The sequence below is a fragment of the Gouania willdenowi genome, chromosome 7 (genome assembly GCF_900634775.1).
Source record: "Gouania willdenowi chromosome 7, fGouWil2.1, whole genome shotgun sequence".
In the NCBI taxonomy this organism is placed as follows: Eukaryota; Metazoa; Chordata; class Actinopteri; order Blenniiformes; family Gobiesocidae; genus Gouania; species Gouania willdenowi.
Window position 1 is genome coordinate 30,808,191 of NC_041050.1, and position 18,012 is coordinate 30,826,202.

The following is an 18,012-nucleotide window of genomic DNA, read 5'->3' on the forward strand; positions in this document are numbered from 1 at the left end:
TACTGAAGTGACAAAAATGACCATTCACTTTACTAAATAAGAATGGTTGTTGATTTCCATCCATCCATCCTTCCATCCATCCATCCAAACAAGACAAATTATTTATCAAAGAATACATGGGTGCATTTTTCTTTTTTTTACATAAAATTAAATTGTTCAAAAATATATATGTAATAAAAAATCAACAACTAATAGTCTCCTCCAATAAATGATGACATCACCTTATATTTGAAAAGAAATCATTGGATCCAAATGGCCTTACATATGTATTTTTTTGTGATGGTGGTACATTAAAGTCATTTTGTCATGAAGACAAATGCAAAACTACTTGTACTACTCTACTTGTTTTTCCAATTAAACACATCCTGGATGTTTACAGTTGAGCTACTAAGACATTGTGCCGTGTAAGAAAAAAAAAAAAAAAAACTTTGTACAAGTATCAGTCGAAGTATGAGTTTACTAAATCCTCAGTGCAAGCAATTTTGTAAAACCTGATTCAATCATGTATTGACGCGTCTAATCCATAAAAGTAAATGAAAACGTAATAAAAATTTGCCCTCCAGATTTACGGTGAAGTTCAGCGATATTCACATGGACAAACACACTGGAATACCTTTTAAAAAAGTAATTAAGAAACTGACATCATCAAAAATTCAGTAAACTGTGCAATCCAACGACTGTATTTCATGAAGTTCACATCGCAAATTACAATTCATATCTTGAAGGAGAGCAGCTTTAACCTTTAACGCAGTGGATTGTAATTTGTGACCCCTTTTTTATATCACAAATTCATGGCAACTTCACATATTTTTTTTCTAAAATCATGTTTATTATGCTGTGTAACAAATAGAGTAGCCCAGATTAGTGCATTAAGTGACAAGATGTGTGTTTTATCACATATTTTCATACTGTATACTTTTTTCTCTTTATCTTATTTTTTCTCTTCTCTTCTTTATTTTAACCAAAAATAAAATTAACTTTATATTTGAAAAATTTTACTTATAAAATACATTTGTTTAAGATAGTCTGTTTTGTTTTAACTTGTAAAAAAAAATAATTAAGAAAACGTAAAAAAAAAAAAAACTTTTTCAAATAATTTTTTTTTTCTTTAACACATTCCAGACGACCCCATTTAAATTTCAGGATCTCACATAGGGTCACGTTGAAAAACAGTGCTTTAACGTAACAAAAACTATTCACAAATAATAAAATTACTTTATATTAAATTAATGAGTCTGTTGTGCAACTACAATGATTTTGCATGTGTTTTTAAGGTCCTGACCTTTTACTCTTTGTATGCAGATTACTAAAATGTTTAAACCCGTTTATCTGTATTGTTTATAATAACTATAAGTGTGCATCTAGCCCTTTTTGTCGCTATGTTGTCATTATTCACATGCTGAATATTTAAACGCTGCGCCGTTTCTTTCCGGTTTGTTCACTTCTCGTTTCTCAGCTGTCACCTTTTCTCGCGATATTTGGCCTAGTGCCGTGACCGTGCTGAGCGCTCGTGCCTACAGATCAAAATCCGTGCGGTCTTCAAGGCGGTGATCCAGACAGACAACTCCTGTTCTTTGAAAGGCAGCCCGACTATTCCACATTGTGTTAAATGAACTTTGGACGACAAAGATATATCGTGGCCTCACTCTGAGACACTTCGCGGAAGTTTATCTGTGAGGACGCAGGGATTTTCCCTCGGTGGACGGAACTCGGTTCTGCAGGAATGTCGCTGAAAGAGAGACCCAAGTTTTACCGTCAGGAGGTCAACAAGACTATATGGGAAGTCCCCGAGCAGTACCGGAACCTGGCCCCGGTGGGCTCTGGCGCTTACGGATCTGTGTGGTAAATAACGTTTTGTTTCCCCCCTGTAAAGGGAAGTTTCCTGAAGTGTGTTGAGCGTCGCCACTTTAGCTTAACCTCCATTCATTGTTACGAGGCCTCCTCCGCACAGGCTGCAGGCTGTTAGCATGAATGTGGAAGCACCGAGTCAGGAAACAATTAGACCCAGCTTTACTTTCAGTTTAGTTCAACTTTAACATTAACAGTTATTGAACGCAACTCGCCCCGACAATACAAATGGCCACCTGCTTGAAACTCGTCAAACTGGAGTCGTCCTGACGTCACTGAACGCAACACAGTCACAAACTATAGAACAAGCTAAAAAAGTAGCAGCTAAATCATTTCACAGCAATTCTGGGTTTTAAATGACTTCATAAAGGTGATTATAAAGATGCTAAAGTTTGCAGAATTTGTACTTACAAAGGTTGTCTATCGCCTTCACTTGAATCAGTATCCTCAACTCTGCTGATAAAATAATAAAAAAAAGTCTTTATAAAATGAAAATAAATAAATATTTTAAGGGATGTATTTACCCCCCCCCCCCCCCCCCAAAAAAAAAAAAAGGTAACAGGTAACACAGGAATTATAATAGTAAATAATAATACATTTTATTTAAGAGCACTTTTCGAGAAACTCAGACACTTTACAGCATAAAAACAACAAGAGCAATGATAGAAGAAAATATGATTATATTGAGGTTAATATTTCATAAAAAAAACCTGGAGACTCACAACAGAAATAATTGAACCAATATTTTCATGGATAAGGAAGCCTAATAAGGTAATCAAGAGATAAGAAACAAATTAGATATTGTTTTTAGTGTATTTTACAGCTGATTTGATACCATGGGGCAAAACCGACTCATTAACATAAGTGCCTCATTTAAAGGTAAAATTAAATGAGGCAGTTTATGAGCACAACTACAGGTATTGCTCTGTTTTAAGTCATACGTGGTAAGTAGAGACTATGACCTAAAGTAGAGCTGGGCGATTTTGCTTAAAAGATAATTAAATAAAGAAAAATTCGAGTTTCGGATCAGATATATTGTCAAAAGTGCAACTTTATTGCTGTGATGGTCCTCAAGAGTTAAAATGCATATAACAATCCCAAAATAAAAAGTAAATGAGGCTGTCATTCAACAATTTCAAGCTTTAACCCAGGTTTAAGCAAAAGTGCAACAGAAACTTCACATTAGCTTAAATTTTCTGATTCAGAAATCAGATAACTACATATTTTATAACATATGACATTACAATTAAAAAAATAATAAACTCTTCCCTTAGCATCTCAGTATAGTGTGAATAAAACATTAAACATGCCTGTGGCACACATATAGCCTACTCAAAAGGTAAATACATTTAAACAAAGAGGGGGCTGGTTCACATCACGCTAAGGTAACCCACAAGGATGGAACGCGGAAAAGTCTGAAAAACTGTTTGTATCTTTTTTTGGGTCTGTTTTGCAAGCAAAACATATACGATAAATGTGACATTTGTCACAGAAAGAGTGCTTTTTGTCTCTCCATATTTCCTGTTTACAATTCGAGAGGATTATCTTTTCTACAGACAGGAAATGCTTTTTCAGATAAATATAGTACTTCAAGGTTTCTGACGTTGTACATTCTATTAAAAGTGGATTTAAGGATAACCAGTAGTTTGCTTAATGGAATCTGTGACTGCTTGACTTCAGATGCTTGCATTACTTGTTCTAGCATCAAATGAATCAGACTTTAGTTCATCTTTCAGTGTCCCCATTGGAACCCAATTTCTTTAGTTGACAAGTGAAAGTTTAGCACTTCTTTTATGTCACAGTGCAGAACTGAAAACGTTAGAGCAGGGGTGTCAAACTCATTTTAGTTCAGGGGCCAAATTTGATCTTAAGCGAGCCACAGATTTTAGGTGGGGAAAAAAGCAATTTCAACAAATCTCCCCAAGTTTGTACTTTACACAACATATTAATCATACATAAAGTATAAAAGGCGGCGCCCCCACAATATCCACTCTTTAAGTGACAAATATCAAGGATTTTCTTTTTTAAATTTTATTGATTTTTGTGACTAATTTTTATTCAATTTGAGGAAATTATGTGAAATAATTTCAAGAACATTTAGTTTTTTGGGCAATTTGAGAAATGAAATGACTGCAGTCATGTGGGGGAAAAAAAAAGCATTAGAAAATAGCTATTCTCAAACTATTGTGGAGTTTCATTCAATTGGTGTATTTAGATATGCAAGCTATCTACAACTGAATTATTTGGTAATTTAGACAATAAAAATTACGTTTTTTCTGTCTTTTTAACTTTCTCCTGTAGGCCAAATTGGATGGTCCCTGGGCCTCGAGTTTGACACAGGTGGTTTAGAGTAAATAACGTGAATATTGTCAATCAATTTGGAGCCTATAAAGTTGAACTATGGCACCACTGACTGTTTTTTGTTTTTGTGAATAAATGATGGGCTACTCTGATGCTATCTTGGACACGACCCCGTCTGCGGTTAGTGAGCAGATGTTTGTTTTGCAAATGGATGTCGACAGCTGTGCTGTTGCTGGGAGATCTGATAATCTGTTGCTGGTCAGATTACTAGCTGCTCACCAGTGCATCAACTACGATTGTTTGTTTGTGTAATAGGTTGCTGCCTTATACTATACCTGCTGCCTACGCGATGACTTCAGTTCAACTGTTCTATACTGAAGCTCTCCTCACTAGGGGTGGGAACCTCACGATACGCGATACAAAGCTCACAATAACGATTATCTCACGATATGACCATACTGCGATTATTGATATATTGGACAGAAATCAATCTACGATAATCTATGACATCACAAGAAAAAAAAAGATTAAGTGAAAAAATGACATTTTTATTTTATATCTCTGAAAGACAATAATTGAAAAAGTCTCCTATGAACAGTGACACTATTTTAGTGCAACATTTCTGTAAATAAGTGTCAACATACCAATGTAAATGAATAAGTATCTCCAATAGTGCTTTCTGTAAACAAAAAAATAGGGTATTTCTTACCAGTGACACTATTATACTGCAATATTCCAGTAAACAAAATATTGGTTCCTTCAACAAACAGTGACAACATTTCTGTGAAGGCGTTCCTGCACATGTTAGTGAAAAAGCAGAAAAGGTTTTGAAAAAAAATAATAAATAATTATTGCTTAGCGCGAGCATATCGATAATCGATCGTATATAGATATATCGTCATATCGCAATATCGTCACACTCCTACTCCTCACAGGTCTTTGCTGCACGGGCTGTATATGTTGTGATTGTTGGTTGCAGATAACACGACTGAAGCATAAATTCTGTGACTCATGCAAAATATTAGGGCTGCCAACTTTGGTTGTTCAGTCGACTAATTGGTTGATGTCATCGTGGAATGCAATGCACTTATATAGGTGATAAGGATTAAATATAAAATATAATTTATGTAATGCCTAAACGTGATTCTATGTCCAGCAACAGCTCTGTGAGTGCTGGCTGCAAAAAAAATATTTGAATTTAACATGTGCTGCTTTTCACCAGTTCTGCAGATGATGTCAAGACTGGTTTGAAGGTAGCCGTGAAGAAACTCTCAAGACCGTTTCAGTCGATCGTCCACGCCAAGAGAACGTATAGGGAGCTGCGGCTCCTGAAACACATGAAGCATGAAAATGTGAGTGTTCTGGTCGTTTATTCTGCTGCTGAAGGTTGATCTGGAAGCATCTTTTCCCTGCTTGCTTTTCTATCATCATTATTCCTGATTCTTTACGCTGCTCCTCTGATGGCTTTCTCTTGTTTCTGCAGGTGATTAGTCTTCTAGATGTCTTCAGCCCTGCTACGTCACTAAAGGAATTCACTGACGTGTGAGTTGAGCTTGTGCTCTCCCAGACTAGCAGGTCATGCATTTCAATCAGTGCATTTGTGCATGGATGGTATAGTTTCACAATAATGATGTGGAGTGGCCATTACTGCCTCAGCAGCATTATGCTCCTTACGGTGGCTGGAAAACCCCTGGAGGGAGCCCAGTAGGATGAACACAGCACAGTCTGGTAGTTAGTCTCTCCAGCTGAGAGTTTTCCTTCCTCGTACTTTCTGGCTTGTTGCCTTAGGGTCATTCCATGTCATTTCACAAATGGCCCACACACTTCGGTTTCCAAAAATTCTGCAGTTTCAAGCAGTCGTTCAGTGATTTTTTTTTTTTAAATAGCCACACTGTAAATATTTAGTTTGATCGGATGAATACTTTTTGAGATATGGCCAATTTAATGAGGAGGGGGTGGGGGGGGGTCATCCTTATTTTTCTTCCATTCTCAGCTTTTAATTTCTGAGGAACTACATCACATAGGAAACTGAAATTTGGTATAGTAATACAGCTCCACCTGCTCTCTCAGAATATACAAAAAAATCAAAATAAAATATATCTGCTATACATCCTATCTGGTGGATATGCCAGCCTCTCAAAATTGGAAAAAAGTTTGTCAGGGCTTTGGGCTACAACATGTTTGGTCCTTCGGTAAACAACTTTGTATGCCTCAGCTCCCTGTAAGTTTATTAGCTTTGAGCTATGAACATAGTGTTCAAATCATTAATGATAAGTCACATATACGCATTGGTTCTTTAGGTGACAGTCTCCTGAAATCTGAAATTTGAAATTTTCTGTTTTGATTGGCCTGTAACTGCATGTGGGAATGTAAGAAACATTTCACCACCTGCAGATAATGAAAATCCTTTACATGAGGTAATTGTAGTTTGCCTCTGTGTCTTCTAATTATTTGTTGTTCATTAGTTAAATATTTCTATATTTTGAGAGGAGGTGGAGCTGTATTACTAAAGCACATTTCAGTTTCATACGTGGTGTAAGTTTTTGACATATTGGACCCTGAAAACTGAAGAAAAATAAAGACGCACAAAAATTGACACATATCTCCCTCACTAAAATGGCCAATCTCAAAAAGTATTAATCTGATCAAACTAAAAATATGCGGTGTGCCAACTCAATTATTCTGAAGCAATCTTTGGTAAAAATGTCAGACTTTTTTTGAGACCAAAGTGCATGGTATGTCCTGAAAACTTTGTGAAATGACATGGAATGACCCCTTGAAACACAGTGTTGATCCCACACCAGGGCTTGGAGGTAAAGCAGTTTATTGTTTGTAATAAAGTTGGTGACGTGGGAAGTGAGTCATTGCCAGTTGTCAAGCATGTTTTACAGCATGTCATGTTGTAGAGTGCAAGGCTTGTTATTTCAATGTTTTTGATTGAAGAATATTGTGGAGGGAATCAAGGGATACTTCTATTACCAGGGTGATAAAAGTAAAACTATTTTTATGGCTACTGAACATAAAAGAAGAGCAAAGAGAAGAACACTCTCGTAGATGAATTAAGGCAACAGGAAGTGTTGCTAAAAGGTGCTTACGTCAAGGTCTATTCAGTTCTGAAGAAGTCAAGAAGACTTGAGAGGTGAAATCTCCAGTTGCTTTAGCTAGAATTAGAATATCTAGAATGACCATAATGTGGATGACTGAGAACAGTTACAGAAAGATGAATGACAGACTTCATTATTAGTGAAAATCCCAGCTAAAGGCTAGCATTCCACCTCTTAGTAGCCTCCTCTGCCTCTTGATAGATGATGCACTTTAGCACCTGCTCCACAGCTGAGAGACTAGGATAGATTTAAGGTCTATGAAATGTCAGCTGAGCAGTTTTTTAAGTGTCATATACTTTTGTCTGTATTCTTGGGTGAGACTTTTGTCTGTTACACAATCTGGGACTTTGTTGAGGTTTCCCCTGGAGGTTGTTTAGCTGAGGCGGCAAATGACGCAGATCCAAACTCTGCTCTCTTGTTCAATTTCACCGGAAGGTGACAGACTCTCTCGCTTCTCCCACTCATTAAGTCGTGACGTGAAACTTGTGGGAAGTTGGGTGAGCTTCGAAATGCAAAAAGGGAAGTAAAGACGTTGTTGGTAAAACACTCTGACAGAAAGGGAGATGCAGTACTGTGTTTTAAATTCATAGACACTTTTTAATGCTATCTGATTCACAGTCGCATGCACATTCACCTTTACAGTCAATTTAGAGTCTCTGGTTAACCTAACAAACATGTTGTTAAACTGCATAGGAATTCAGAGAAAACACACATGCTGTCTGAATAGTCCCTCCTATCTCCTTTCCTATCCACTTTTCCTTAACCCCATGGATGACTCCATTAAATCACACAGTTTGAATGTAAATCAAAGGAAAAGAGGATACCAGGCTACAAGGAACAAAAGTGAAACTAAAAGAATGTCACATTGAGAATGGTTGCTCACGCTCACCTTCCACTCAGAAATATGTATTATGTTGAATGAAACATTGTGGCTAAAAATGTCTCTGATCCCTTTTTTATGTCAGTTATAATCTGATATGTCTTACATATAATAAGATATGGGTTTTAGATGATTTATTTAAAGTTGTTCAAGGCATAGAACTCACATGATCTCCGTCCCTTGTCGGTTATCGTGAGTTTCCCTTTAAATGTTGTTGCTGCAAGGAATTGTGGGTCAGCATTATCTCATCTGCCTTGATAAAGGATGCATCATCACTCTTGCAATACGATATGTATCGCGATACTTGGGTCACAATCCGATAATATCGCGGTATCACGATACAATGCGATATTCTACCTAGTTAATATAAAAATTAAACGTAGAGATGAAAAATCAAGTTGCTGTATATGTTCATCAGAAGATATTGATCATTCAGGGGACAAATTGAGTCAAAATGATTTACTTCAAAACATCCTATTTATTATTATTATATCTACGGCGCCATCTACCGAAGTGGAGGTGCGGAAGTGGCACAATTTTCAAGGTTTTTATGTAGGAACAGGAGCTGGTCAACAAGTCCACAAAAATGTGAAAAATACAATACGAAAAATATTAATCTAATATCAGGGAGGGAAAAAAATTAAATAATTTTTTTAAAAAATCGATTAAATAAAAATAAAAAATCGCGATAAATCGTGAACTCGATTTTTTTTCACACCCCTACTCATCACATCCATTTACTCACTTTTTTCTATATGCAATTAAACTGACCAACCTACGTTAAGTGCATCATTGTTTCCGACACATAATTACATGTATGTTCCTGTCTTGATTTAAACGTGTTTTGCAGAGAAAATAAACCTGACTTGTTGGTTGTCTCAGTTTTTTTTTTAGATACTTCCTTTTGAAATGCTGCAATTAGAAGCTAACCCTGCCAGGCAATGAACACACCACACACTGCTGTGTTTTGTTCAGTGTGCAATGGTTCACTGCAATTTAGACACACATGGTCTTTTTCTTTTAACCTCGCTCAGCTGACTGCTCCATGCATGTTTGGGTAACTTCAGTGTGCTGGTAACACTAATTAACCTGTGTTTCAACTCATTTATATTGGATCTAGTAATTTCCTTAGTCGGTTTAGTCTGTTTAATTGATAAATAATTACAGGCTTAGAACTATGAAATTCCTTTTGCAAGTTGGCCACTATAGACTGAAAAAGTCGGTAAAGCAGGTGCTTTTTCCCTTCCTCGCTCTAAAAACACAGTTTGGTCCCAGTGCAGTGCTAGTCACTACTTCTGTTCCTATAGACATGAGTAAATGAAAGCTTACCATTGGTGATGCAGTTCTTTTAAGGCAGCTTTAATCGGATTTGTGTGTGAACGTGTGTATCACAGTTTGTGCTTCAAGGCCATAACAAAAATTGTAATAAAACATGTTTTTTTGTGCTCGACAGGTATCTGGTGACTCATCTAATGGGAGCAGACCTCAATAACATTGTGAAATGCCAAACACTGACAGACGACCATGTGCAGTTCCTTATATATCAGATCCTCAGAGGATTAAAGGTGAGCCTGTTGCTAAAGTAGTCGCTTAGTTTGAAATTAACAAATGAACAAATTAATCCGTTTGTCTGACATTTTAGCAAAAAGATTGGAGAGTCTTATTGCATTATCTGCATTTCCACACTTTGAGTGCACAGACAGGATAGTTGCATCAGTTTACCCAACAAGAAATTGAACAATAAGAGAGGTTGGTTGATTTTCTGGTTGTATTGAATGTCGTCTTTTTGTCTTTCTGCAGTACATCCACTCTGCAGACATTATTCATCGAGTAAGTGTTGCCTTGTTTTTTTTTTTTTTTTTTACTTTGTCTACACATGCGGTCAAAGGTCTAGACTACAAGAAGTGCAGTATTTTTAAGACAGTAATGCATGTTTTGTTATTGTAGTTAAATAAATGAATATATTTTAATGCTTAATTGTGACCATCACCAGCCCTCCCTAAGGAAGGTTAAGAAACACTTAATCTAAGGAGGATATAAAAAGAGAGGGCAGTGTTACACCTAGGTGAGGGGGAAGGAACAGGGAGGAGAGACTCAAGGTAGGACATGGAAAAGGGTTATTTTGAAGTGAAAGTGAGATGTGAAGTTGTAGTTGTGCATATTGTGTTATTGTGTAATCAAGCCAGTGTTGCCTTGTTTTGAAACAGACGAATGTCGCTCTGTAACTGACTCCAATGTGGGGGAAAATGTGTCGGGGTTTTTCACACTGAGCTTATTGCAGAGTCAGCTGTTAGCAAACATAAAGAGGAGGTGGTTTTAGAAAAGGAGATTCATCTCAAATGACAAAAACATGTTTTGTAATTTAGTGAGAAGTTGTCACATGTCTTTAATTCAATGCTCATGAATAAAGTGGAGATTTTCCCATTTGCAGGACTTGAAGCCAAGTAACTTGGCAGTGAATGAAGACTGTGAGCTGAAGGTCAGTGAACTACTGCTGTTCATTTTTAAACACAAGCTTATCTTGAATCACTTTCTTTTTTTTTGTTGCTGTAAATATCTGCAAGCAACTCATCTTTTTAAACTCACCTCTCAGATTTTGGACTTTGGTTTGGCTCGGCACACTGATGATGAGATGACCGGCTACGTAGCCACTCGTTGGTACCGTGCCCCTGAGATTATGCTGAACTGGATGCATTATAACATGACTGGTAGGTGGCACTGAGTGCACTCCTCATTAAACCTCTGAACTAATGATCTAAGGCCTAGGTTCCCAAAGTGGGGTACGGGTACCGCCAGGGTTACGCAAATTGTCATGGAGGTACGTGAATGAAAATGAAAAACACTGACAACATTGGAAACGAGAATATAAATAGAGCAGTTAATGCTAATGCTATTACTAGGTTAATGCTAGGTGAATGTTAATGCCAATGCTAAATTATTGTTATTACTAGGCTATTGCTAGGTTTATGCTATTGTTAGGGCAATGCTAGGTTAAAGCTAATGCTAAGTCAATGTTAATGTTAGGCTAATGCTAAGCTAATTCTATTGCTATGTTAATGTTGATGCTAGGTTATCGTTATTGCTAGGCTAATAATAATGCTATGTTAAGGCTAATACTCAGTCAGTTTTAATGCTAATGTCGATGTTAGGTTAATGCTATTGCTAAGCAAATGCAGTGCAACACGGGCTAGTACATGCATCCTCACTTGCATTTTCTTCAGGAAATGCAAATATTGTAATTATTATTATTATATATTATTCCTCAACCGGATACGTGGAATGCACTGTAGGGCCGTATATGTTTTTTAAGTGTGCAGGAGTAGGGGGTACATGGTTTCAGGTTAAATGTCTGAAGGGGTACGGGATGGTGGAAAGTTTGGGAACCACTGATCTAAGTTAATGAATTCTAAGTAAATTGTATTTATGTTTTTTGTCTGTCTTCCAGTGGATATTTGGTCAGTGGGATGTATAATGGCAGAACTTCTCACAGGAAAAACTCTTTTTCCCGGCAGCGATCGTATCCTTATCGTTTGGTGAATTAATGACACACACTATGGGCATGAAACTGACCCAGGTAAACGTCGCTCACTGATGAACTGCTCACATGGTAAAGGGTGATCTGTCTTCTTTCTCTGACCTCTCATGAATGCCTGCTTTTCTCCTCCAACCTATTGCTGTCTGCAGCATTGAATTCCTCTTTCCTTCTACACAAATGCAGTCAACAACAGTTTCAGGCCTTATTTTCTTTTACCAAAGAACTGGCTCTATGGCTTTAAACAAATTTAGGGAAATTGTTCTATTTTTGTGATCAGTAACTATGATAAATCCTTTGTGGATCAGAGTGGAATAAAACAACTCAATGCAAAAAATGTAAAATGATGAGGTGGTGCACACCAACCTAAGACTCTTCCACAACTGAGCTGCTCTAACCTACATTTCAGATACAATGCTGTTTCTCAAAGATTCCTGTCTGCCATGTGCTCAGAAATTTAAATTGTTCCTTAACACAGACATTTCTGAATGTTAATCCCAACATGAGTAAATCACGGCACTTAAAATGCAGTCGATATGTGAATAGCAGTAACAAAACGGATACTGGAATAAACAAATAAATAAATAGATAAAAATCTTATAGCGGTAACAAAACGGATACTGGGAATAAACAAATAAATAAATAGATAAAAATCTTATAGCGGTAACAAAACGGATACTGGGAATAAACAAATAAATAAATAGATAAAAAACCAAACAAATTTCAGCTTTTTAATAGGACTGGGCAATTTTGCCTAAAAAACTCAGATTTTTTTTTTTTAAAGAAAAATTCGAGATTTGATTTTGGATTTTTTTTTTTATTTTCAATGCATTTAAAAATGACTGCAGACATCAGATATATTGTCAAAAGTGCAACTTTATTGCTGTGATTGTCCTCAAGAGGTAAAATGCATGAAACAATCCTAAAATAAAAAATTCAATGAGGCTCTAATTTCAAGCTTTAACCCAGGTTTAAGCAAAAGTGCAACAGCAACTTCACATTAGCTTAAATTTTCTGATTAAGAAATCAGATAACTACATATTTTATTACATATAACATTACAATTAAAAAATTAATAAACTCTTCCCTTTGCATCTCAGCATGGTGCGGATAAAAAATGAAACATGCCTATGGCACATATATAGCCTACTGAAAGGGTAAACAAAGAGGGGGCTGGCTCACATCGCGCTAAGGTAACCCACACGGACGAAACCAAAAAAGTCCAAAAAACTAAAATAAATTTGTTTTTGCAAAATAAAAATCGTTTTTATCTACAAATTAAATATATCGATTTAATTGATTTTATTGCCCAGCCCTATTTTTTTAAGATTTTAGCGGTGCTTTCAGAGTGATGTTGACTGAAATAAATCACACACTTTTTGTTCTCACACAACACTATATTACCCTACATATTATTTATACTAACTAACCTCAGGTCTTCCTAACCTGTTAATCTTAACGCTGGTCTTCTCTCTGCTTCACTATAGTGACTTTTTTGCTGCTTCGGTTTGGACCTAATGCCTAAAGGTTTCAATATGTTTGTATTGCTAGGCTCGCTTCTGTTTCCATTTCTTCTCTAATGAAAAGTGCATTAATTAAATTCCTTATGACACAAATTATGTTATGTTTCCAAAGTCAAAAGTACATGTTATAGAGGTAAATATCACACTTGTTTTTCAAGTGATTTATGTTCGTTGGTGGGATATGAGTGCAGATATTCTCCACATACAGTGTCTGCTGTTCCTTTACGAGTGCTGGTAGACATTGATCAGTTGTCGTTAATCATGCATCTCGTCGGGACGCCAGGGCCTGAACTCTTGATGAAAATATCTTCAGAGTCTGTGAGTTGACACGGTTATGAAACACCTTTCACTAATCACACACGTGCTGTGAGCATGCTCGCCTGCAGTGCAGCTTTCCAATTGATCTCATGGTTTCCAATCGCATCCTGTTTGTTTAACTCAACGGAGTTTAATGTTTGCTATGAAACTATTGTGGTGCAGATGATTGTGTTTTTACTGCAATGAGATGTTTCTTTCTGTCATTTCTATCTAAGCTTGAAGCTCATTGCATTTTAACAGTGGGCTGCTCCTTGAATTTAGCTGCATTGTTTTTGTGTCTTTTCAACCCTGTTCTGTCGCAATGCTCCCCTTGACACACGTGGCGTAGATATAAACCAGCTTCAGCAGATAATGCGTCTGACTGGAACGCCCCCAGCAACTCTAATAAACAGGATGCCCAGCCATGAGGTGAGAAGAATCTAACGTTAATCTCTTAAGAAAAGTCCCAAGGCTCGGGCTAGAGGAAAGTCCGACTGCATATACAGTATTAATGTGACGTGTACAAAAAAGGCTCCAACGGTAGTTACTTTCCTAACAGCCCATCTTTAAGGTTTTGTTGATGTTGCTAGCTTATGATTAGCCACAGTAAAATGAGCTCTGAGGGATGGCACATGAGAATTCAACAAAGATCAAAGCCTTTCAGTCACAAGCAGGTGTTTATTAGTTCACTTCTGCTTTATTATGATGTCGCAGTATTTGTTGTACTCGCTGCATGTCATTATAAAGTTAATCTTAACAAGCACTTTATAAGCCAAAGCTAAGCCTGCTCGTTATAATTCTGCTATAACTAAAAAGCTTTTTCCCCTCCTTTTTGGGTATCCTGCTAATTTACAATTTTGCTTGTGTCTGTGTGCTTTATTGTGATTTTTTTTTTTTTTTTTCCTCCTTATTTTCCCTAAATCCCTATGTTTGCTTTTCAATCAAGAATTCATGTCAATGTTTCTATTTAAATGTATTACAGACGACTTGAACCCATTCAGAAAAGTAAAGGATTTAAAGATTGAATGACAAGAACAAGAAAAAAGCAATAAAAACACTTAGATTTAATCTAAAATATAGACAAAGCAAATGAATTGGCTATAATAACTATAAGTACCAATAATATAACTTCTAACTGTACACAAAATGTAATGATAAGCCTGTTAAATGTCCTAAACATAAGAAAATAATCTTACTGAAGAATAAGAAAGAATTAACCAAAGATAAAATGTCTTTTCTAAAACTAGATTCAATCAGATTTCTGCTTTACAATTTAAATAATTAATGACTGAATTGATGCTCGGTCCAAAATCTGACATTTGGTCACTGTATTTGTGTTTTTCACCAGGCCAGGAACTACATTCGCTCTCTGCCACAGATGTCAAAGAGAAACTTTAAGGATGTGTTCATTGGTGCCAACCCATTAGGTAATATAAAGGAAACTGGTTTTTCTACAGGCTTGAGTGTGACGATCACAAACACACAGACAGCAATAATGCTCTGTATGTTTTTTCATTCGTGGTGGTTTTTGGATACGTTTTTAAAAATAGAAAAACATCTGACCCCTTTATTCATAAATATTTTATTTCAGACTTGTATACACATTGCAGTGGTATTTTATAAAATGTATAAAAAGATTTAACCAACAGTATTTTCAACAGCAGTAAAATTTGGTGTAAGCTGCTCTGATATTCAATTCAGTTCAATTCATATTTATTTGTATAGCGCAAATTACAACAAAGTCATCCATTTATGCACATGTGACATTTTAAATTTAGATAAAAACCTTGAGTTGATTGATTTTCAGGCTCCACTGTTGGTTTTCAGGGATAGTAAATTAGACTTCTTTATTTTATGCTAGCTTGTGTTAGGATACCTAAATACCAGGGGTCAAGTACATTTTTCCGTTACAATTACGTTTTCTATTATACGTGGTCAATTACAATTCAATTACGATTACAAATTATAATTGACAATTTTTATACAATTTTCAAGGCAATTACAATTATAAAGTCAATTATCTAAACTAAATTACAATTTAATTATGATCACAACAGCAGCAGATTTTTGAAATTATAATTGTAATTGATTATCAATTACATGATTACAATTATAATTGACCCCAACCCTACTTAATACACATTGAAACACTGAGATATCAGAATTATTTGATGGTGCTCCTGTCATTTAGTTTTTCCTTGTTTTTTCAAACCAAAAGCTGTGGATCTTCTGGAGCAAATGCTGATTCTGGACACAGACAAGCGAATAACTGCAGCCGAGGCTCTGGCCCATCCTTATTTCTCCCAGTACCACGACCCCGACGACGAGCCAGAAGCGGAGCCATATGACCAGAGCTTTGAGAGCCGGGAATTGGAGATCGACGAGTGGAAACGTATGCAATGAGAGGCATTAAGTTTCAATCCACACATTTTGTTTAACACACCGTCTTCTCCTTTCTTTTTGTTGTTGCAGGATTAACTTACGAGGAGATTTGTAGTTTTGAACCGCCTGCTCTTGATGAGGATGACATGGAGTAGTCGGGTGTGCCACCGAGTTTGACGTCGACCTTCAGAAAATTTTAAATCTCACACGTCCATCTTCGTAGATCAGGAATTCATTTTTCTGCAGGATTGATTTGGTTTTCCACTACATAACAACCTGTTTTCCTGAAAAAAACAAAAGCTGTTAAACTAATAATTTTTTTCTTATAAGAGAGACTTAAGTAACTTGTCACTGTATTTTAGAAAAGAGATACAAACTGACACAAGTAGGTTAGGTTTTTAGATTTATGAGAAAAATGAGAATAGACCTGATTTGTGTTTCCAGTGACCTCTAGTGCTCACTCATATGTCCTGCTTGGTTTAGGTCCAAGAGTTCCGCAACAGTTAGCAACAATCACCAGCCGCTGACTGGGAATGACATATGAAATTAATACCCAAAACTGGTAAAGTGATTCAGTTCACTTTCCATTCATAGATCCATTAACCCATGTGTAGTGAGGATATGGATCGAGTTAAAGTCAATTAACCTTTTCAGTGTAAAGTGAGATGGAGGTGTTTGGACATCTTCATCTTAGTGTTAATTCACAGCATTGAATGTCTTTTTCTTCTCGAGGGGATGACAATGAAAAGTCATTGTACATCTGATCCCGACATTCAGGACTAATGCAGTCACTGAATGAAGGGTGTTAGCTTTAGAAACTTTAGGCTGTTTGCTCTTGGACTTCAACTGATAATGCACCATTGTAACCGTTCTGTAATCGGAATGCATACGACGGAGCTCTCTGTGTTTTCCTAGTATTTATGTATTATTTTTCACAAAAGTAGAATGTATTTAAAAGCCAATCTGTCACTTTGCTTCACACAGGCTTGCAGTGATCATGCTGTTTTCCAGGGCACCAGATAGGAATAGATGTATTCACACCTATGTGCTTTGCTCTGTTCATAACTGTTTTATTTCTTTTTCTTTTAACTGTGAATAAGTAATTGAGCAATCACTTTTTTGCATTGTACATCGAGACCGTATGCATCTACGAGTGTGTTGTCAGTTTACAGAATTTGTACGTGTCACACTTTAACTTTTATTAGAATTACAGCGTAAGTATGCAAGACAGGGATTTGTATTTATACTTTTTGAGGTGGTATTTATGGGCAGCATTTTATAGATCCCTTGAGCTTTTATCAGACATGCAAAGTAACTGTCTTCTGTCCTTTAAGAGAATAAAGACTTATTTTTATGCATTTGTCATATTGTTTAATGAAATTATCACTGGTTTATCACAAAGCTAACCTATTGTAAATTTGCAAGTATTGACAGTTCAACATTAACGCTATATATCAACTATTGATCAAATAATCAATTTCTAGTCTTTTATTATCATTCCAGACAGAAAAACCAGATTACTTCACAATCAACTGTAAATGCAACTATTTCTGCAGATTTCTTTTTTTTTTTTCTTCCTATGAGTACAGTCCCTGTTTGTTGGGGTGGGAAAAAAGATCAAACATTCTTCATGATTTTACCATTGACAATTATGATTTGATTCTTAAACTAGATGAGTCCTCCTGAAAAGGATATTTCATTTAATTATGGTTCTGTGAGGTGTTAACCAAAAAATAAGTCAAATAATTCAGTGGCTGATTGATGTAAAATGGAAGATCTGTGATCAGCAATAATCGTTAATGAGTAAAAATATAAATGAAGTGTTCAATACTCTAAATCAATGTTTCTCAGATGGGTACGTGTACCCCTAGGTGTATGCAATGGCACTAGGGGGTACTTGAGAAAGAGAGAGTGGAAAATTAACAAATACAAAATGAAAAATATGGGGATTTTGGAATGTGTATTTTGGGTTAAAAAGTTATAAAGATTATGAAAAGGGTTCTTAATTAGAACATGAAGTGAAAAATACTAAGGTCAAGTCTTGGTCCCACACCAGGTGGAAGATGACAGGAAATGATAAAAACTGTAGAAATAAGGCACTAAGTACTGTTTATTTCCACTTATTTACAAAGTCAGATTCTTTAG

General features: G+C 36.1%; 1 protein-coding gene across 2 annotated transcripts; it reads left to right on the plus strand.

The window, feature by feature from the left end:
* Positions 1–1,478: 1,478 nt before the first annotated feature.
* Positions 1,479–17,225, plus strand: mapk14a (mitogen-activated protein kinase 14a). 2 transcript variants are annotated; one of them, XM_028452450.1, is made up of 12 exons: positions 1,479–1,842; positions 5,372–5,501; positions 5,633–5,691; positions 9,587–9,698; positions 9,934–9,963; positions 10,565–10,612; positions 10,727–10,841; positions 11,579–11,650; positions 13,427–13,506; positions 14,834–14,912; positions 15,704–15,877; positions 15,958–17,225. In XM_028452450.1, the coding sequence occupies exons 1-12, from the start codon at positions 1,724–1,726 to the stop codon at positions 16,020–16,022; spliced, it is 1,083 nt and encodes a 360-aa protein (XP_028308251.1). In that variant the 5' UTR covers positions 1,479–1,723; the 3' UTR covers positions 16,023–17,225. The 2 variants fall into 2 exon arrangements, with proteins under 2 accessions (XP_028308251.1, XP_028308252.1); XM_028452451.1 differs by lacking the exon at positions 13,427–13,506 and adding an exon at positions 13,835–13,914.
* Positions 17,226–18,012: the final 787 nt, after the last annotated feature.